Source organism: Anolis sagrei, chromosome 4 (genome assembly GCF_037176765.1).
Source record: "Anolis sagrei isolate rAnoSag1 chromosome 4, rAnoSag1.mat, whole genome shotgun sequence".
Taxonomy (NCBI): domain Eukaryota; kingdom Metazoa; phylum Chordata; class Lepidosauria; order Squamata; family Dactyloidae; genus Anolis; species Anolis sagrei.
In genome coordinates this window covers 105,422,051-105,445,186 of record NC_090024.1, presented here as the reverse complement: position 1 = coordinate 105,445,186, position 23,136 = coordinate 105,422,051, and the positions used below count along the sequence as shown (strand labels likewise).

The 23,136-nt window shown below is 42.1% G+C and overlaps 1 protein-coding gene across 1 annotated transcript; it reads right to left on the bottom strand.

Annotated features, from left to right (window-relative positions):
* Nucleotides 1-893: 893 nt before the first annotated feature.
* On the bottom strand, nt 894-21,672 carry CAVIN4 (caveolae associated protein 4). Its single transcript, XM_060774631.2, has 2 exons — nt 21,064-21,672; nt 894-2,663 (listed from the first exon to the last, which is right to left on the bottom strand). The coding sequence occupies exons 1-2, from the start codon at nt 21,472-21,474 to the stop codon at nt 1,926-1,928; spliced, it is 1,149 nt and encodes a 382-aa protein (XP_060630614.2). The 5' UTR covers nt 21,475-21,672; the 3' UTR covers nt 894-1,925.
* Nucleotides 21,673-23,136: the final 1,464 nt, after the last annotated feature.

The following is a 23,136-nucleotide window of genomic DNA, read 5'->3' as shown; positions in this document are numbered from 1 at the left end:
TTCATTTGCATGGTTTCCTCCTTTCTGTTGAAATTGTCCACATGCTTATGGATTTCGATGGCTTCTCTGTGCAGTCTGACATTAGAGTGGTCCAGTATTTCTGTGTTCTCAAATAATATGCTGTGTCCAGGTTGGTTCATCAAGTGCTCTGCTATGGCTGACTTCTCTGGTTGAAGTAGTCTGCAGTGCCTTTCATGTTCCTTGATTCGTGTTTGGGCATTGCTGCATTTGGTGGTCCCTCTGTAGACTTGTCCACAGCTGCATGGTATCCAGTAGACTCCTGCAGAAGTGAGAGAATCTCTCTTGTCCTTTGCTGAACATAGGGACCACCAAACGCAGCTTTGCCCAAACATGGATCAAGGAACATGAAAGGCACTGTAGACTGCTTCAACCAGAGAAGTCAGCCATAGCAGAGCACCTGATGAACCAACCTGGACACAGCATATTATTTGAGAACACAAAAATGCTGGACCGCTCCAACAACCACCATGTGAAGATACACAGAGAAGCCATTGAAATCCATAATCATGTGGACAATTTCAACAGAAAGGAGGAAACCATGAAAATGAACAAAATCTGGCTACCAGTATTAAAAAAACTCTAAAATTATAACAGCAAAACAACACTCAAACTCAGGGAAACTTCAGAGAGGAAACAATCAGGGACAGCTAATCACCTCTCAACAAAAGATTCCCCCAGGCACTAACAAGCCACACCAAAAAACTGCCAGGCCATCAAATGCTAATCAAGGTGGTCAATTGAAACATTCACACCTACCTCCAACACACAAGAGTTCTTTCTCCCACCCTGGACTTTCCACAGATATATAAACCCAATTTTCCTAGTTCCAACAGACCTCACAACCTCTGAGGATGCTTGCCATTGATGCAGACGAAATGTCAGGAGAGAATGCCTCTAGAACATGGCCATATAGCCCGAAAAACCTACAACAACCCAGTGATTCCAGCCATGAAAGCCTTCCACAATAACTTTGACATTGTTTGGGAGTTTACTGAAGATTCCTAAAGAAAAGGACTGAAAACAATGGGGAAATTGTCTGCTATAGTCAAGCCTGTAGCCAGGATTTTGATTCGGGAGGGGCTGAGTTTGATTCGGGGGGGGGGGGCAGAGTCTGAGTGGAAAAGGGTCTACCCTAGCAAACCTTTTGTATCATTGCCCCAGTACCCCCATGCATATGGGATATATTGAGCATGGTGATCAGATCATGATATGAATAAACATAACAGTTTAAATAATGTACCAGTAAGGCCTTCTCGCGGACCACCATGATAATTTCGAGGGGGGGGGGGCTGAAGCCCCTCAAGCCCCCCCCCCCCCAGCTACATGCCTGGCTATAGCTAACCTCCCTGGTAAGAGAGAGCAGCATGCTGGGCTTTTTCTAGAGCAGCCTTCTCTCTCCTGGCATCCTCAAGATCTTGCTAGAACCACCTTTCTCACAATCCCGTCCTGCAGCGATTTGCTGGCTGTGGTGATGGGGACTGTAGATCAAAAAGGACATAAAACTTATTGGATTTACTGGATTTTGGGTTGACTCATTCAACTATTGATTGAAAGAATGTACTTTAGTTGAGACTATCCAGTAGGGTTCCAAACACAATCTGAAGACTATCCAGTAGGATTCCAAACACAACCAGGTTGCAATGGGGGAGATGTTACTAGAGCATGTCCATGTTTGATATCTAGTCCAGACCACTCAGACCTTCCACATGAATGGAAATCATACCCTTGGTGCCCCAGAATCCTTTGCAATGTGTGGATGAGGTGTAAGGTTTGCTCAGAAGACAGAAACAATGGCAGGGATCCATGAGGGAAGTTTCAAAATCGCTGTTGTACATCTGCCACATTCAAGGATTTCTTTCTTCCTTGTCATGGTGACACCACCACAGCGGATACATTTCAGTCATTCAAATTGATTGCTTTAAATCCAGTAGAAGAACGTCCTCCTCTTCTCTTGCCTGTGGTTTCAGTGTGATCTTTCCAGGCGTAACTTTTACCTCCGGTTTGAGCATGATTGTTTCAGATGACATCAGTTTGACCTCTGGCTTGAGCACAACCTTATCAGGGGTCATCACGATCTTGTTGTCTACTTGAGGAGCTTTCGATCCGTTACCTTTGTTTTTCTTCACTTTAGTGATCACCTCAGTATAGGAAATTTCTTCACTAACTGGTTCAGTATCTCCACTTTCAACTGCGGTGTCAGCTGTATCAACAGCAGACTCTTGGATCTCTTCTGGACTTTCGGCCTCTGCTTGCTCCTTGGTTTTCTTGTGCTTCCTAAATGTCTCCTTGGTTGGTGCTGCATTTGATATGTTTTTCTTGAACCGTATCCCAGTTTGCCTCAACCTCTCTCCTGACTGCCTTATTCGCTCTCTCCTCTCTGGGGTTACGATTCTAGTGCGAAGCCTGTCGACCTTCTTGCCAAAATTTTGCCTCGTTTTCTGGAGGTTCTCTCTTGAAAAGGCCTTTTTGATATTGTTGATGCGCCGTATGCCTGATTTCTTAAAGCGGGATGCTTTGCTCTCTTCCATGTAATACTCCTCATCGGAGGAAAGATCATCAGGTGGGCAGAAGGCATCTTCTAAATCTTCTCCTTGTGTCTGGTCATTGATGACAGATACAGAAGATGGACACTTAATGTCCTCCTGCAAAAGAAAGCACAGGTATATTCAGAGGAGGCCCTAGGTAATTTTCAACGGTAAGCAAACAGTATTTTGGCACCCCCCCCCCCCCCAACCAATCACTGATATATATTTTCTGTTCGTGGGAGTTCTGTGTGCCATATTTGGTTCAATTCCATCATTGGTGGAGTTCAGAATGCTCTTTGATTGTACATCCCAGTAACTACGACTCGCATATGTCAAAGTCTATTTTTCCCCAAGAATGCCTCAAGAGCGCCCCTGGGCGAAATCAACTATACTGCAAATGCTTACCTTGCATAATAGGTTGAGCCGCCCCTGGGTATATTGCTTTCGGGCCACAATTTTACAGAAGGACTTATGAATCAGAATCCTACCACATCATAGACTCGTATGAAACTTGATAAGAATTGCATTAGTATATTTTTTTGCAATTCATTTTTATTAGTGAATGACTTCGACATAAACAAACAAATAAACATAAAACGACATCACATATTATTCCAGGATGAAAAGTCATTAACATGACTACAATAACTGGTTTCTTATACAATGAAAATTGAAGGAGAAGTTGGAGATAAAGAGTAAGAATAAAGAAAGAAAAAACGAGAATATATATATATATATATATATATATATATATATATATATGGGTGTATATTGGTTCTAAACTCAAGAAAAAATGGTTCTAAATTCATTTCGTATGTAGGGGCGCTGGAGGTTTGATTTTAAAATTATTTCCGAAATTTTCTTTAAAAAAAGATCGAAAGTACCAGGAAATACGAATTGTTTCCTTTGTTTCGTTAATGGAGGGCAGGGAGCATACAACCCCCCTGTTGCGCCAACTCCACTGGCTACCGATCTGCTACCGGGCTGAATTCAAAGTGCTGGCGTTGGCCTTTAAAGCCCTAAATGGTTCCGGCCCAAGCTACCTATCTGACCACATCTCTGCCTATGAACCCACCAGGACTTTGAGATCTTCCGGGGAGACCCTGCTCAAGCTCGGCTGGCGGGGACGAGAGATAGGGCCTTCTCGGTGGTGGCTCCTCGGCTGTGGAACGCCCTTCCTATGGACATTAGACTAGCACCATCTCTAATGGTATTCCGCAAAAAGGTGAAGACCTGGCTGTTTGAGCAGGCGTTTGAATAATTAGTGCAATGATTGGTTAATGAACACTGGAATGGAACAATGGATGACGAATCTGGAACATGTTTTTGATGACGAGACGACAGTGAATGGGTACTGTAGTAACTGTTTATTAATTGTGTAATGTGTTAGGTTGTTAACTGTTTCTATACTGTAGCACTGAATTTTTGCTGTTCGTATTTGTTGTGAACCGCTGTGAGTCGCCTTCGGGCTGAGAACAGCGGTATATAAGTAAGGTAAATAAATAATAAATAAATAATGGAAGGTGTCCTTCCCTCCCTCCAGAACCATTAAAATCTCGCAGTTTCCCTTCCTTCCCTTGTGGCGGGTTTCCATGCAGAAGGGAGAGGTGGGCGTGGCCAAGCACAGCCCTCCTTGGAGGCCTCGCCCCCAGCGACCAAGCACAGCTTTCCTTGGAGATTTTACAACTAACACTTTAAAAATCTCTCACCTTTCTTTCTCTTCCCTGGCAAGCTGTCTAAGGGAGAACTGGGCGGGGCCAAGCACATAGCTCCTCGGAGGTCGCTGGGGGCGAGGCCTCCAAGGAGGGCTGTGCTTGGCCACGCCCACCTCCTTCCTCTTTGCATCGGCAGCTTTGCGAGGTGGGCGTGGCTACTCCCAGCTCTTCCACATCGCCGCTTGTCACCAGGGAGGTAGTCACGTCCACCTTGCAAAGCCGCTGATGCAAAGAGGAAGGAGGTGGGCGTGGGTAAGAACAGCTTTTCCTGAAGGCCATGCCCCCAGCATTTACAATTCACTGGCGGAAGTCGTAAAGAAGATGGCGGACGTGGCTTTGATATGGCTAAAACACTTCCGGTTTGCCAAAACGCGTCGATATCGCTTCTAAAGGTAATTATTTAACGAATTAATAACGAGATAAGAAATGAACGAACTGGATCAACCAGGCCTAGTGTATATATATTTGTGTACTTGTGTTTACATATCTACGTATATATTGTATACTAGCTATCCCCTGCCACACGTTGCTGTGGTCCAGTGTGTGTATATGTGTTTTTGTGTGTAAGTTTGTGTATATGTTTCTGTTTATATTTGTGTGTTGTTCATTCGTTCAGTCGTCTCCAACTCTTCGTGACCTCATGGACCAGCCCACGCCAGAGCTCCCTGTCGGCCGTCATCACCCCCAGCTCCTTCAAGGTCAGTCCAGTCACTTCAAGGATGCCATCCATCCATCTTGCCCTTGGTCAGCCCCTCTTCCTTTTTCCTTCTACTTTCCCCAGCATAATTGTCTTCTCTAGGCTTTCCTGTCTCCTCATGATGTGGCCAAAGTACTTCAACTTTGTCTCTAGTATCCTTCCCTCCAGTGAGCAGTCGGGCTTTATTTCCTGGAGGATGGACTGGTTGGATCTTCTCCCAGTCCAAGGCACTCTCAGAACTTTCCTCCAACACCACAGCTCAAAAACATCTATCTTCCTTCGCTCAGCCTTCTCTAAGGTCCAGCTCTCACATCCGTAGGTTACTACAGGGAATACCATGGCTTTGACTATGCGGATCTTTGTTATTTGTGTATATGTGTATATTTGTGGTTTTGCGCATGTGTTGTAATGTTTTTTTGTTTGTTTTGGCTTTTTAAGTCTCTTCCACCATGTTTTTCAGTGTTTTTTGAGTGATGGTCATTCGTTGGCCTGATCCATCATTGTTTGAGTCCACGGTGCTCTCCGGATGTAGGTGAACTACAACTCCCAAACTCAAGGTCAATGCCCACCAAATCCTTGTAGTATTTTCTGTTGGTCATGGGAGTTCTGTGTGCCAAATTTGGTTCAATTCCATCGTTGGTGGAGTTCAGAATGCTCTTTGATTGTAGGTGAACTATAAATCCCAGCAACTAGAACTCCCAAATGACAAAAGCAATCCCCCCCCCCCCCCGCCAATACCCCACCAGTATTCAAATTTGGGCGTATCAAGTATTTGTGCCAAATTTGACATACATCCTGCATATCAGATATTTACATTACGATTCATAACAGTAGCAAAATTAGAGTTATGAAGAAGCAACGAAAATAATGGTTGGGGGTCACCACAACATGAGGAACTGTATTAAGGGTTCAGGGCATTAGGAAGGTTGAGAACCACTGCCCTAAACAAAGGTCAGTATAGGGACCATGCAAACAAATCAGCCATGAGTGTGAAACTCTGTTACGCATTCATAACTGCCCAACAGAATTCTGACCATTGTCTTCAAGACAATTAAGTATATCACAGATGGCACTGCGAAATTATTGACTTTGTAGAGCAAGCCATTCCTGAATTACTGCTGCTTGTCGTCAACCCCCCCCCCCCCCCATTTTGCTTTAAATTGTGCCCTTTTTTGTTGTTATTGTTACTAAAGCAGATGTCATCTGAGGTCTCCAGTGTAAAGGAAGGATGATAAGGCCATTGGTTTTTTGTAGTTTCCATGAGCTGGCCTCTGAATAAATTACGTGAATTGGGTGCAGCATCAGCTGGGAAAGAAACCAAGAAGCCTGATGCTCTCTTTGGAGTGTGAAGGGGAAGGATGACTCTTCATTCACAAACCTGATTGTTAGCATGTTAAATTATGAGACTAAAATCTTCCTGGTGTAGGCAGAGGGAATTAAAAAAGTAAAACACTTGATTTCTCAGTGTAGCTATCTATATAAATAAACATGTAATGTTTGTTTGTGGGATTAACAGAACTCAAAAACCACTGGGCAAATTGACACCAAATTTGGACATAATACGCCCATCAGACCAACGAGTGACCATCACTCAAAAAAATTGCTTGTCATTTGGGAGTTGTAGTTGCTGGGATTTATAGTTCACCTAAAATCAAAGAGCATTCTGAACTCCACCAATTATGGAATTGAACCAAACGTGGCACACAGGACTCCCATGACAACAGAAAACACTAGAAGGGTTGGTGGGCATTGACTTTGAGTTTGGGAGCTGTAGCTCACCTACACCCAGAGAGCACTGTGGACTCAAACAATTATGGATCTGGACCAAACTTGGCACTAATATTCCATATGCCCAAATATGAACACAGATGGAGTTTGGGGGAAATAGACCTTGACATTTGGGAGTTGTAGTTACCTACAATCAAAGAGTATTCTGAACCTCACGAACAACAAAATTGGGGCAAACTTCCCACACAGAACCCCCATGAGCAACAGAAAATACTTAAGGCCATCCAGTCCAACTCCCTTCACCAGGGCAAGAAAACATAATCAAAACCCTCCAGACAAAGAACCATCCAGCCATAAATATAGATAGATATATAGACAGATATATATGATTCACACACACACCGATATAGTACTATAGAAATGTTGCATGTTCCAGAGTTGGCAAACCAGACAATCTCCACATCAACACTGACAAAGAAACAGCAAGAAATACTGTTTACCCCCAAGCATAAAGAAATTACAAATATTAGAAACCAACACTTTCTCATTACTTTATTTTCCAGATCACCAGACTGGGCCACAGCAACGCGTGGCAGGGGACGGCTAGTGTCTATATAAATAAAAATGTAATGTTCGTTTGTGGGATTAACATAACTCAAAAACCACTGGACGAACTGGCACCCAATTTGGACAAAATACACCTAACAGGCCAACAAGTGACCATCAGTCATAAAAACACAGAAAAACACAGGATAAGAGACTTAAGAAGCCAAAAAACAAACAATGCATTACAACACATGCACAAAACCTCTCTCACACACAACACACAACACATATACACATGGTGGGGGATGGCTAGTTATAAATAAAATCAAGGGCTGCCTTATAACATTACACAGTCACAAAACTGTTGGGTTGAACACAGTTTTATGACTGTGTTCAGCACAATACTCCACCTAATGCGCATGTATAACACTTTTTGCACACATCTGTTTCCATATGAGTAGTTTCCATGTTTAATGCACAAGTAAACAAAGATACACATCTTAAAAATAATACAAGAAGCCACAATCTTCACTTACTGTTAAGGGACACAGTCAAATTACTCAGTAGGAGGGGAAAATATAGTGAGCAAGATCCAATACATGAAATATCCAGGTTGTGCTTTGGAGATAGTAATTTCCCTGCAAATAATGTATCTTTCTAATGTTAGTTATGATGGTTGCCATTAATTGCACTCATAGAAAGCATGATGTTTTTAGATAGGTGCAAATAAAATCTGTTTTTTATATTATTATTTTATAATTTATTTTTATTAAGAATAAAAGTTGTTAATGTATATGATAAAAAAGAGAAAATTATATTACAAAAAAAGTGTGGGGAAAACTGATTACAGGAAAGAAGGAAAGGGTAAAAAGAGAAAAAAAATCTTTTAATAACATTGTTACTTCCAGGTTCCTCTGGGTTTTTTCAATGGTCATATTGTGCTTTTGCCATCGGATTCCTTTTGTTTGGGCCTTTGAGATTCTCTTGGATATACAGTGCGCCCCTGCTACTTCGCAGTTCGCTTTTAGCGGACTTGCTGTTTCGCGGTTTTAAAAAATATTAATTTAAAATATATATCGCAGTATTTTCACTGTTTCATGGGATTTTGCCACTGCCGCTCCCCGAGGTGCTTTCCCTCCTCAGTCTTCCCTCCCTCCAACCTTGAAGGACCTTTTCTTCCTTTCCTTCACTTGGCCCTGCCCAATGTGATCATCTGTGTTTTAATGTTTGATTTTATGCTGCTGTGTCGTTTACTTATATTGGTTTTGCATCTTATGGAATTTATGTTCTGATTTTTTGTGTGTTTTGTGTTGTGTTTTACTGTATTGATGGACGTGGCCTTATGTAAGCCACCCCGAGTCCCCTTGGGGGAGATAGATAAAGTATTATTATAAATATAAAATAAAGTATTATTATAAATAAAGTATTATTGTTGTTGCTGTTGTTGTTGTTGTATTGTCGAAGGCTTTCACGGCTGGAATCACTGGGTTGTTGTAGGTTTTTTCGGGCTGTATGGCCATGTTCTAGAGGCATTCTCTCCTGACGTTTCGCCTGCATTTATGGCAAGCATCCTCAGAGATAGTGAGGTCTGTTGGAACTAGGAAAAAGGGTTTATATGTCTGTGGAATGACCGGGGTGAGACAAAGGACTCTTGTCTGCTGGAGCTAGGTATGAATGTTTCAACTGACCACCTTGATTAGCATTCAATGGGCTGACTGTGCCTGGAGCAAACTTTTGTTGAGAGGTAATTAGATGTCCCTGCCTGCTTCCTTTCTTTTGTGCTGTTGCAATTTTAGAGTTTTTTAATACTGGTAGCCAGATTTTGTTCATTTTCATGGTTTCCTCCTTTCTGTTGAAATTGTCCACATGCTTGTGTATTTCAATGGCTTTTCTGTGTAGTCTGACATGGTGGTTGTTGGTGTGGTCCAGCATTTCTGTGTTCTCAAATAATATGCTGTGTCCAGGCTGGTTCATCAGGTGCTCTGCTATGGCTGACTTCTCTGGTTGAAGTAGTCTGCAGTGCCTTTCATGTTCCTTGATTCGTGTTTGGGCAATGCTGCGTTTGGTGGTCCTTATGTAGACTTGTCCACAGCTGCATGGTATCCGGTAGAGTCCTGCAGAGGTGAGAGGATTCCTCTTGACCTTTTCTGAACGTAGAATTTGTTGGATTTTCTTGGTGGGTCAGTAGATAGTTTGTATGTTGTGTTTCCTCATCAGCTTCCCTATGTGGTCAGAGGTTCCCTTGATGTATGCCAAGAACACGTTTCCTCTGGGTGGATCTTTGTCTTTATTCTCGTGGCTTGTTCTTGGTCTTGCAGCTCTTCTGATGTCTGAAGTGGAGTATCCATTGGCCTGTAGAGCCAAGTTGAGGTGGGCTCTACACAGAGAAGCCATTGAAATACACAAGCATGTGGACAATTTCAACAGAAAGGAGGAAACCATGAAAATGAATAAAATCTGGCTACCAGTATTAAAAAACTCTAAAATTACAACAGCAAAACAGCAGAGAGGAAACAACAAGGCACATCTTAACACCTCCGAACAAAAGATTTTCCCAGGCACAGTCAGCCCATTGTATGCTAATCATGGTGGTCAGTTGAAACATTCACACCTAGCTCCAGCAGACAAGAGTCCTTTGTCTCACCCTGGTCATTCTAGAGATATATAAACCCATTGTCCTAGTTCCAACAGACCTCACTACCTCTGAGGATGCTTGCCATAGATGCAGGCAAAACGTCAGGAGAGAATGCCTCTAGACCATGGCCATACAGCCCGAAAAAACCTACAACAACCCATTATTATTATTGTTGTTGTTGTAAAAAAAATGGACAGGATTACACTGTAAATTTCCCAATCAAATCAAATTGATTTAATTTTGGCCTTATGGTAACCATACCGAAATCACTAACTATAGAAAAGGAACTGAACCAACATAAATACCCTAAAGGTATTTCTGTCTGATCTGAAAATGGAATGGAATCAACAATAGTTAGGATTGGATGGAAAACTGCCAATGCCAATGCCAGGTGCTACAGGCTGCATTTCAGAGGAATGAACTGTCAAAACCGCCTGTGAGTATTCCTTGCCAAAGAAAACTTTATGAAATGCATGGGAGTGCCATAAGTTGGCCAGCGACTTCAAAGTACGCACACATCCATATTCATCTCACAATACATTATCTCAGACAAGCATATGGATGTAGCCAAGGGGAAGGGGGCTGTTCCTATGAAAGATCTCCTAAGTCTTTTCAAGTGTCATACTTCCAAGCCTCTGTTCCTTATTACAGAGGGAGATCTAAGGCCGGCTTCTACATAATTGCTCAGTTAGTGGTAAACCTGCAGCCTCCTGCTGTTGCGTCCAATGAGGACTGCAGCAGCGCTGGGGTGATTGACAAGCACTTGACACTTCAAAAATGCCGAAGTTATTCAATGAATAAAAGAACGCTAAATATATTAGACCACTTGGGTTTTTCAAGGCATTTGGCTGTTTTACATTCATTAATGGATCTGCTTAGATTGAGTGAATGAGTCATTTGTCCATCTTGTTCACACATATCCTCCAGCTGGCACGAGCAAGAATTCTCTCTCTCTCTGCTATTTGAGCTCTCCTTAAGTGGAGATGCCAATGACTGGACCTGGAACCTCTTGTATGCAAAGCATGTGCCCTACCACTCAGCTATGTCGAGGCCCACCCTGAATTTCCGCCCACGCTCTGGTGCAAACAGCTATTTATTCTATAGAGAACATTCAGTCCTTCAAAGCCACTGTCCCTAAAGGGTTGACTTCTTCACTCTGCACCAAAATGAAGAGTGGCTTCGTAAAGGACAGGAAACAGTCCCAATGAATCATGTCCTTACTTTTTCAAGGTAGTTTTCAAACTCTTCACTATTTGCTTTCACTAACGTTTCCAACTCTTCGTGACCTCATGGACCAGCTCACGCCAGAGCTCCCTGTCAGCCGTCACCACCCCCAGCACCTTCAAGGTCAAGCCAGTCACTTGAAGAATACCATCCATCCATCTTGCCCTTGGTCGGCCCCTCTTCCTTTTTCCTTCCATTTTCCCCAGCATCATTGTCTTCTCTAAGCTTTCCTTTCTTCTCATGATGTACTTCATCTTGGCCTCTACAATCCTTCCCTCCAATCGATGATGAGATATTGGAAAAATAGATATTGATTTATTGATTTATAAATTGTATGTACTTTATAAGCACTGAAATATATAGAAAAATCAAGTTCTCTCTGTATTAGAAAGAATGCTGAAGGAGATCTGTGTCCAAGGCATGGCAGGAGGGAGGAGAAGGGGGGCATGTTATCTATACATTCCACAGAGTCTGGTACGAAAAGCCCAGTGTCTTCCTTCTAGGGAAAGAGCCAAGGCCTCTCCCTTCTGACAACTCAAAGTGGGCCTCTTCACTGATGGATGTAAGCTGCCTTAGAAAGAAACACAGACACATGCCTTTTGCATGTTGGAAGGTAGAATTTGATATTCTTATGATGCTAAGGTGACGTAGTGAATGAGGTAAATGTATGTAGAAGCATGTTTCTTTGTTTGCTTGAATCTGAAAGGTATAAAGGCACAGTCAAATGCCTCTATCATGGCTCTGGTGCTTTTGGACACAAGTCCACTCCAGGGTCCCAGCTGGAAATAAATCCGTGCTTTTTTTAGATCTCCGGACCTCTCTTTGTCTCTTTTCCTGAAACCTTCTCCCTGCCATTTCACAATGAGCAGTTGGGCTTTATTTCCTGAATAATGGACTGCTTGGATCTTCTCATAGTCCAAGGCACCCTCAGAACTTTCCTCCAACACCAAAGTTCAAAAGCATCTATCTTCCATCGCTCAGCCTTCCTTATGGTCCAGCTCTCACATCCGTAGGTTACTACAGGGAATACCATTGCTTTAACTATGCGGATCTTCGTTGCCAGTGTGATGTCTCTACTCTTCACTACTTTATCAAGATTGGACATTACTCTCCTCCCAAGAAGTAAAAATCTCCTGATTTCTTGGTTGCAGTCTGTGTCTGCAGTAATCTTTGCACCTAGAAATACAAAGTATATCACTGCCTCCATGTTTTCTCCCTCTATTTCCCAGTTGTCAATCATTCTTGTTGCCATAATCTTGGTTTTTTTGATGTTTAGCTGCAACCCAGCTTTTGCACTTTTTTCTTTCACCTTGATTAGAAGGCTCCTCAGCTCCTCCTCGCTTTCGGCCATCAAAGAGGTGTCATCTGCATATCTAATGTTGTTAATGTTTCTTCCAGCAAGTTTCACCCCAGCCTTGCATTTTTCAAGCCCCGCACATCGCATGATGTGTTCTGCATACAAGTTGAATAGGTTCGGTAAGAGTATACAACCCTGCCGTATGCCTTTCCCAATCTTGAACCAGTCTGTTGTTCCATGGTCAGTTCCTCCTGTTACTACTTGATTCCACAGGAGAGAGACAAGGTGATTTGGTGTGTCCATACCACCAAGAAATTGCCACAATTTGTTATGATCCACACAGTCAAAGGCTTTAGAATAGTCGATAAAACAGAAATAGATGTTTTTCTGAAACTCCCTACCTTTCTCCATTATCCAGCGGATATTGGCAATCTGGTCTCTCGTTCCTCTGCCTTTTCAAAACCCAGCTTGAACATCTGGCAACTCTCGCTCCATGTATTGCTGGAGTCTTCCTTGCAGGATCTTGAGCATTACCTTACTGGCATGATAAATAAGGGCCACTGTACGGAAGTTTGAGCAGACTTTAGCATTTCCCTTTTTTCGTATGGGGATATAAGTTGATTTTTTTCTAGTCTGATGGCCATTCTTGTGTTTTCCATATTTGCTGGCATTCAACATGCATCACCTTGACAGCATCATCTTTCAAGATTTTAAACAGTTCAGCTGGGATCCCGTCGTCTCCTGCTGCCTTGTTGTTAGCAATACTTCTTAAGGCCCATTCAACCTCACTCCTCAGGATGTCGGGTTCTAATTCACTCACCATACTGTCAAAACTATCCTTGCTATTATTATCCTTCCTATACAGATCTTCTGTATAGTCTTGTCACCTTCTCTTGATCTCTTCAGCTTCTGTTAGGTCTCTGCCATTTTTGTTTCTTATCACGCCAATTTTTGCCTGAAAATTACCTCCAATTTACCTCCAATGTTTCTATTTGCTTACCAGAAGTCATTTTCTAGCTTCCTTTCCTGACACCAATTCTTTTCCCCTCCAAAAAACAACATCAGCCAAATTTGTTGGTAAACGGTGCATAAATCAATACTAATCTCCTCCCGCTATAAAGGCAAAACTATATGAGATGCAGAATTTTGAATACATTAACACTTTTTTTAAAAAATTGTGCGCCAGCTGTGCCTGTACCTTGGGAAGTCTGATCTGGCTAGAGTGGTACAGACTCTTGTCACATCCCGAATAGATTACTACAACATGCCCTATGTGGGGTTGTCTTTTAAGACTGTTTGGAAACTTCAATTAGTCCAACGGGCGGCAGCTAGACTACTCACCAGAGCGTCATACAGGGAGCATACCACCTCCCTGCTATGTCAGCTCTACTGGCTGCCGATCCAATTCTGAGCACAATTCAAAGTGCTGGTTTTGACCTATAAAACCTTATACAATTCCGGCCTAGCAAACCTGTCCAAACGTATCTCCATCTACGTCCCACCTCGGAGCTTAAGATCTTCTGGGGAGGCCCTGGTCTCGGTCCCGCCTTTGTGTCAAACGTGCTTGGCAGGGACAAGGGACAGGGCCTTCTCGGTGGTGGCTCCCCGCCTGTGGAATTCACTCCGCGGGGAAATTAGGTTATCTTCATCCCTCCTCTCCTTTAGAAAGAAGTTAAAATGTGGATGTGGGACCAGGCCTTCAGGTAACTATGCGGACAATGGCAATGATGACAATGGCTATGGTAATGGACTATGTATAAGTTTGATGGAGTCTCTAACCACAGAATTCGGCTAGATAATGGCTACCAGACAGGTATTTGTTAGTAGTTTTTAATTGTATTGATTTAATTTTTCTAACTATATATAATTATTGGTTTTGTTATGTATTTTATTATGTGTACATAGAGGCATCAAATTGTTTCTGGCTGGAAGCCGCCCTGAATCCCCCCCAAGGGTCTGAGAAGGGTGGGGTAAAATATTCAAAATAAAATAAATAAAAATAGAAATAGAAAAACAACCACATGCAAGATTGCATGCAGTCAGTTATTTATTTTTTTTCATGTCAGAAGCGGCTTGAGAAACTACAAGTCGCTTCTGGTGTGAGAGAGTTAGTCGTTTGCAAGGACGTCGCCCAAGGGATGTCTGGATGTTTTACCATCCTGTGGGAGGCTTCTCTCATGTCCCTGCTTGGGAAGCTGGAGCTGACAGATGGGAGCTCACTCCATCTCACGGATTCAAACCGCCGACCTTCAGGTCAGCAATCTAGCCAACGCAAGAGTTTAATCTATTGCGCCACCGTTTTTAATTAAAATGGCAGTTCTTTCAAGATCTATCAAGACGCAGTGGTCCAAATTAATTTCTGGAGAGGCAAGAACTATCCATTTCTGTCAGCTTGACTTATGTGATTTATTATCTTCTCTCCCCTTTCTACTAAGTCAATGTTGGCCAAATGATTTGGAGCAGAACGCGGAAAGTCAAAATCAAACACAATACTATTCTAGTGGGAGACATAGGCCTCTTCTGTAGATCCAGATTATCTGCTTTGAACTGGATTATATGGCAGTGTAAAAAAGGTAAAGGTTGTCCCCTGACATTAAGTCCAGTAATGTCTGACTCTGGGGTGTGATGCTCATCATCTCCATTTCTAAACCGAAGAGCTGGCGTTGTCCATAGACGCCTCCAAGGTTATGTGGCTGGCATGACTGCATGGAGCGCCGTTACCTTCCCGCCGGAGCGGTACCTATTGATCTACTCACATTTGCATGTTTTCGAACTGCTAGGTTGGCAGAAGCTAGGGCTGACAGCGGAAGCTCACGCCACTCCCCGGAATCGAACCTGCAACCTTTCCGTCAACAAGCTCATCAGCTCAGCGCTTTAACTCACTGCTCCACCGGGGTAGACTCATATCATCTGGCTCAAGCAGATAACCTGGATTATCTGCTTTAAAATCTGGATTTTATGGCAGTGTAGAAGAGGCCTTAGTTATTTTGTTACAATTATCATTGTAATTTTACAGTAATATTTTAACATAGCTGATTATTAGCTTTTTCTCCAAGTTTCTTTTTACAGTCCCATCAAAAAGCCTTTCAAGTAAGCATTTTTTTTTTGCCCACTAAAAGGAATGAAAAAAGGAATGAGATATCATGGAGGCAATAACAAGGTCACTTATTTTGTTACATTATTTTTCAAAAGGAACAGGGTTATGGTCTTATTATACCCAAAAGGCAATTAGGTGTAATTAAGCATATAACATATGCCTTGTAAACTTGGAAACCTCTACACTTTGCTCTGGAGAGTTCAGTACTAGTTTTCCCACCTTCATTATGCACTGATTTCATAACGGAAGAGTAAAGCAGGAATGGTGGCCTGAGTCTATGCCAGTGCATCCCAACCTTTGGTCCTCCAGGTGCTTTGGACATACTCCCTGAAATCCCAGCCAGCTTACCAGCTATTAGGAATTATGGGAGCTGAAGTCCAAAACACCTGGAGGCCCAAAGGGTGGCAATCACTGGTCTATGCCACAGGCTGTTTTGACTATAAGCTTGCTGTAGATCGGCCATTCCTGTATGTCACTTATATAGATATAAATGCCCCCCAGGGTTACAATTCAGGCTTGTAAATGGCCTTAAAGAAAATGGTAACTGAGTTTAGCACCACGATCTGGCCTGATGAGAACTACCACATCCTTTGTTCTTACTGAATGAAAAGTAATGCCTCCACCTTTGTAACTCCTCAACAGATGGCAGTACTGGTATGTGTAAAGTACTGGTTTATTCAGTAGACTCTTGCCAGGTTTTACAATGTATTGTAATGTAATATAGCTGAGTCACGCACTGCTAATGGGCTTCTATTGGGAATGCTGAGTCATACATTGATTGTATATGGGGAATCATTTGGGGAATGTATTCTGGCCTACTCCAGGTGATTGTGAATGATGCAATCCTGGGTTTGAGTTGAGTCAATGAGTTGGGAACCAATCTGTGATTGCTATGTGTAAATGAATTGTATATAAGGAAGTCATGTACAGTGTATATTTCTACTTGTTCTGTGATGTAGTTCGTCGAAGGCTATATGTAATTAAAGAACCTGTCTGCTAAGACAAGATATAGCTGTATGCTGTGGTAAGTTTGTAATATCATCTAGACTGGGGGAAAGACAATGGTAAAACTGACAATGGCTGGGCGTGTGCTCAAGTGTCTGTAAAAGGTTCCAGCGTGACTGCAGGCTGTGGAAGCAGTTGACTGAAAATAACTGTGCAGGAAGAAGCTACTGGAAAGCGCTGAAGTTGTGCAACTGATCTGCTGTTGAATTGTGAAGTTAATCTCAAAAACTCTCCTCTACAGTTCCATTTTGGCGGGAAGCCTTAGCATTGAATGGTTCTGTTGTTAAACTGTGAAGTATGGAACCCTGCACAGATGGTCAATCAATGCGACTTAAGCAACATGTAGTCATTGAATTCTTGACAGCAGAAGGTATCACCCCAAAGGAGATTCATCAGAGAATGAAAGCTGTTTATGGTGACTATATTGATGTGAGTACTGTGCGTTATTGGGTGAGTAAGTTTAAAGATGTTGAACATCTAACTTGCGTGACAAACAAAGAGTTGGACGTCCTGTGACAGCAACCACCAAGTTTCACAAGCAAAAGGTTGACAGATTGATTCAGGACAATCGTCGTATCACTCAGAGAGAAATTTCAAGCATAATCGGCATTTCCGTTCCCAATAATGAAAGAAGAAATGCTGGACCACTCTCACAACCACTATGTCAGACTACACAGAGAAGCCATTGAAATACACAAGCATGTGGACAATTTCAACAGAAAGGAGGAAACCATGAAAAATCTGGCTACCAGTATTAAAAAACTCTAAAATTACAACAGCACAACAACAGAGAGGAAACAAACAAGGACATCTAATCACCTCTCAACAAAACTTTGCTCTAGGCAATGTCAGGCCATTATATGCTAATCAAGGTGGTCAATTGAAACATTCACACCTAGCTCCAGCAGACAAGAGTCTTTTGTCTCACCCTGGTCATTCCACAGACATATAAACCCTTTTTCCTAGTTCCAACAGACCTCACTACCTCTGAGGATGCTTGCCATAGATGTAGGCGAAACGTCAGGATAGAATGCCTCTAGAACATGGCCCTATAGCCCGAAAAAACCTACAACAACCCAGTGATTCCGGCCATGAAAGTCTTCGACAATACAATGAAAGAAGATCTGCAGGGACACCATTATGCTTCTGATAAAGATGTTAAGAGAACCGTGAGATTCTGGTTGCAGAAACAGAGTGTCGACATCTTCTTTGATGGCTTCAGAAAACTAGTTCATTGTTGGCAGAAAAGTATCCAATTGTCTGGTGATTATGTGGAAAAGTGAATAGTGGTAGTTAAAGAGTACCACTAAGGATTATTTCTGCGTTTGATTTATTAAAATATTCCCATCCAAACCCAAGTAATGAAGGTGGAGGCATTACTTTTCATTCAACCCTCGTATTTTCAGAACAATACTGCATAACCAAGGGGCAGCCAGCTGGACTGTGAATCAATACAGATTCTCCTTTTATGGGACAGGGTCCAGTGCTGAACTTCTGTTATGGCAGAATAGCAACTGAACTAGGTTTCTATGGACCCCAAAAACCTGCTCTAGAAGGGTAACAAACTCCCCAAAGCTGTTTTTATTTTAGTACAACAGGGACAGAGAAAACCAAATCCAAGTGACAATATGAGATTGAATTTAGGATATTATTTTTTTAAGTCCACTACCCTTTTCTGCAATAAAGTGGTGCTCATTCCCATGATGTATGCTTAGCGCCAAGGCAACAAAAGTGAATTTCATGTTATTGGTATACGCATGATGGTGCTATTATTTAACGGTGCTGAAAATTGAAAGTTGCACATGCTCAGTGTATTTCCTCTTTGAAGGGCTGGAAACACATTTTGTTTTGTTTTATTCCGCCATTAACGGGGGAATGTGGAAGTGGCTGTAAAGGATGATATGGCACAGATGCCACCCAAATTGAGACCTATGTTGAAGCCATTAGTCCAGGTTTAACATTACCCACCTGTATATAACCAAATAATTGCTACTTGCAATATTGAGCTACATTTATTTATATATTTACGATATTTATATGCCCGAAAGGGACTCAGAGTGGCTTACAAGATATATATACATACAACATATTATATTATTAGCATAGTACAATATCAGTATTATATATTACTATATTGTACTATACCATTATATTGTAATATTATTAATAATATTAAATCTATATAATTAAAAATGTAATGTTCATTTGTGGGATTAACATAATTTAAAAACCACTTGATGAATTGACACAAAATTTGGACACAATATACCTATCAGGCCAACGAGTGACCATCACTCATAAAAACACTGAAAAACACAGCAGAAGAGACTGTAAAAGCCGAAAAACAAAAAATACATTAAAACATATGTGCAAAACCACATATGTACACACATATACAAATATATACACACACAAAACACATATACACAGGCTGGGCCACAGCACAGATGAAGATAAAGGCTTCCCCTTCCAGCTCTGATGAGTGGTACTCATCTCAATTTCTAAAACGAAGAGCCAGCGTTGTCTGTAGACACCTCCTAACTCATGTGGCCGTAATGACTGCATGAAGCACCGTTACCTTCCTGCTGAGGCGGTATCTATTGGTCTACTTGATTTACATGTTTTCGAACTGCCAGGTTGGCAGGAGCTGGGGCTAACAGCGACAGCGCACTCTATCCTGCAGATTTGAATCGCTAACCTTCTGGTCAGCAAGTTCAGCAACTCAGCAGTTTAACTTGTTGCACCACCGCAGCCCCCGGGTATAGGGGTAAATTGAGAGGAGAAGAAAGAAAATGGGAGATTTTAAAAACACTTGAAAAGTGGGACAACGGAAGATTAATCAGGACTGTCTGTGCCAAATTGGGTCAGTTGGAGCTGGTAAAAGTAAGCTTTTCCCACCCAAATCTGAACAGAAATGTTAATACTTTTTATACTCTGATCTAAATATATTTACATCAAATATAGATATAATTGAGTTCAGTGGCACATATACATGAACCTGCTATAGTTAAGCCCTTTTCTTTTTCTACAGATTTCAGTAGAAGATATTAAAGTGATTATTTAACTCTCTCATCACAATAAATAGAGTACTAAAATATTTTCACTTTCATGTGCTTGTGCCCACAGAGGCGGCCCTAGGTAATTTTAAACGGTAAGCAAACAGTATTTTGGCACTCCCCCCAACCAATCACTGATATATATTTTCTGTTCATCGTGGGAGTTTTGTGTGCCATATTTGGTTCAATTCCATCATTGGTGGAGTTCAGAATGCTCTTTGATTGTAGGTGAACTATATATCCCATATATCTTGCATATGTCAAGGTCTATTTTCCCCCAAGAGCGCTGCTGGGCAAAATCAACTATACTGCAAATGCTTACTTTGCGTAATGGCTGAGCCGCCCCTGTGTGCCCAATAGCACTTTTTTGGGGTGAAAGTACAATATTCACCTATTTCCCCCCCCCCTTTCAATACATATGTTACCTTTGTGTGAGAGAAGGCAGAATGTTCTCAAGTCATATGAATATTCCACAAATATTTAAGGAAGTTATTCATATATCACTTTCACAATATATTTCCAACCAGTCTGCCAATCGAAGACTATTTTTTTCCCTAGCAGCTGTTATTCTTAGGAAGGAATCTAGTGGTTTAATAGCTAGATGCAAAGTATTTTCTGTGTCCTTAATAAGATTGAAAAAGCTTGAATATCTGGAAGGATTTAGAGGTTCTTAAACACAGATTTGCGGTGGCAGGAAATATTTTACAATTTCTCTGCCCTTGCGACTGAGCACAATACGAGTTGTTTGGGCACATACCGCAATTTAAAGATCCGTATGTGTCGAAATGTCGTCTCTTAGAAGAGAACACGTCTGAATTACAAAGAAATTAATTTCAGCTCATTCTGTTCCAATAAAGGGCTCAAATTGTGCAAAACCTCCTCTGGAAGAGTTATTTAGAGATATACATATAATTCTCATGATTTTTCTGGAAAGGAACAAACACTATGTATTAATGCAAATGGGACTTTTTAATCACTGCATGGAAAACGGAGGAGGGGAATATAATAATGTGCAAAGAAAATATAAATGACCTTTGAAAAAAGAAGCAGCTAATTGAAGCAATAATTCATGCTGAAAAAAACCCGAGGTTGGATATCTCGCATTAATCCCCGGGAATGAAAAGAAAAAAAAAGAACGGACGACAGTCGCACATGGAATACTCTGTCAAGATGCCCAAGTGCTTGCCTCAGATTGCCTTTCACAGAGGCAACAAATAGTCTGTACTGATCTACAGTTAATCTTATGCTGGCTGGCTCAAAAGCCTCCCGGTACTAATAATAGACCCAGTGCTTTGCTGCCGGTAGACTTATATTGCTATATGTTCAGAGACAGAATTCAATTCCAAACAAAAGAAAAATAGATAGACAGATAGATAGATAGAAAGAGAGATAGAAGGCACTCCTGAGATTGTGAACACTGTTTGGCCTCCCCCTGTTTATTTTAAACGAATAGGGAACCTGTCAAAACATGTCAAGGATGCAACAACTTATGGCAGTTGGAAACAGTACATGTTTACCTGGTAAATGACAACACGAAACTTGTTCTTCCTCAACATTTCCTCTTGTTTGGCCTCGACCTTCTGCACGTTGGCACTCTGCTTTTCCACCCGTGCTCTCACTTCCTTGACGCGAGCATTCACTTTGCGGGTTTTCTCCAGCAGCTTGTTGACAGTGTAGGCAGTGCCGCCATGAGCCTGGGCAAGCTTCAGAAGGTCAATCTGAATCGTCTTGATGGCATCCTCCATTTCCCGGTGCCTCTCTTCGATGCGTTTCTGGCTCGCCTGAACGCTGTTCACAATGGTGGCCACCTTGTCCAAGACCTTAACAATGGTAAAGGCGGCATCTTGCTCTTCGTCGTCATCCGTAACATTCGACAGGCGGTTCTGGTGGATCTTATCTGCCTCCAAGGTGGTCGTGCGATGATCCATATCGCCCGTCTTCAGAGAAGTCTACCGGAGCTGAAATATAAACTCCGCACGACAGCTGTTCAAACTCCAGTGGGACAATCCTGGCACCAGCGCAAGGAGGTTTCTCGGCAGCTGGCTTTAGGGGAATGTTCAAAAGCAGGGTCTGAAACTCCACCCCAGGAGACCTGTCAAATATTTATACCCACCAAATATCCACACACGATTATTCAAGTGCTTTCTGCAACACGAAACCTCTAAAATTAGGAAGCAATGCTGGGGAAGGAACATATATTTCCCTACCAAAGAATTTGCTTGATTTAATCCAGTAGCTGTTAAGCAACTTACTAATTAAGCTGACGAATGAAGTGGCATGTTGTTAAGAGACACTGTTGTTTTTGTTTTAATTAAGCACATTTCTTAGCTGCAGGTGAAGGGGAATTCAATGTTTTTCAAAGGAATGTGGCAACTGAAATAAAAAAACCCATCACTCCCCTTCAAAATAAAACATCATTATATATCGATTTGAGTCGCCTGAGGGCTGAGAAAAGCGGTATATAAATAAAGTAAGTAAATAAATTCACTCCAATAATACAAATACAATAACACAAGCACAAGATATCTGCCCTTGTGCTTTGCTACTCTGCTGAGGATGCATGCCCAGTATGGAATACATCTCACCACGTTAAAACAGTGGATGTGGCTCTTAATGAGACATGCAGTATCAATACAGGATGTCTACACCCAACACTGCTGGAGAAATTATACTGTTTAGCCTGTATTGCACTACCCAATATCTGCTGGGAAGTAGCACCCAGCAATGAAAGGACCAAGGCACTGACATCTCCGGCCCATCCTCTGTTCTGATATCAACCAGCATGCCAATGACTTAAATCAAGAAATAGCTTTCTAAGATCAACAGAGATATTTTGGACTCAGCAAGCATGAGTCCATAAGTGGCAGGTAAAAAATCTGGAACCTCAATCAGTGGCTGATATTGGATGAGAAACTCCCTCCTGGGCACACAGAAGATGGGGTGACTTGGAAGGTGCTGAACAGACAGTGTTCTGGCACTATGAGATGCATAGCCAATCTTAAGAAATGGAGCTACAAAGTGGAGTCCATGACATGCGAATGTGGAGAAGAGCAAACCACAGACCTCTTACTACAAAACAGTCTGAGTCCCGTCACATGCACAATGGTGGATCTTCTCACACTGACACAAGAGGCACTTGAAGTGGCCAGCTTCTGGACAAAGGAAATATTGTATAATGCCAAGTTTTGAACTTGTTTGTGATTTTTAATATATTATAACTGTATTCTCAATTTGCTTCTGATATGATAAATATTGTGAACTGCCCTGAGTCCTCTTTGGGGCTTTTTTTTTGGTCATGTCAGGAGCAACTTGAGAAACTGCAAGTTGCTTCTGGTGTGAGAGAATTGGCCGTCTGCAAGGACGTTACCCAGGGGACGCCCGGATGATTTGATGTTTTTATCATCCTTGTGGGAGGCTTCTCTCATGTCCCCGCATGAGGAGCTGGAGCTGATAGAGGGAGCTCATCCACGTTCTCCCCGGATTCGAACCTGCGACCTGTCGGTCTTCAGTCCTGCCAGTACAGGGGTTTAACCCACTGCGCCACCAGGGGCTCCTCCCCTTCGGGTGTAGAAGGGGGACTCAGGGCAGGT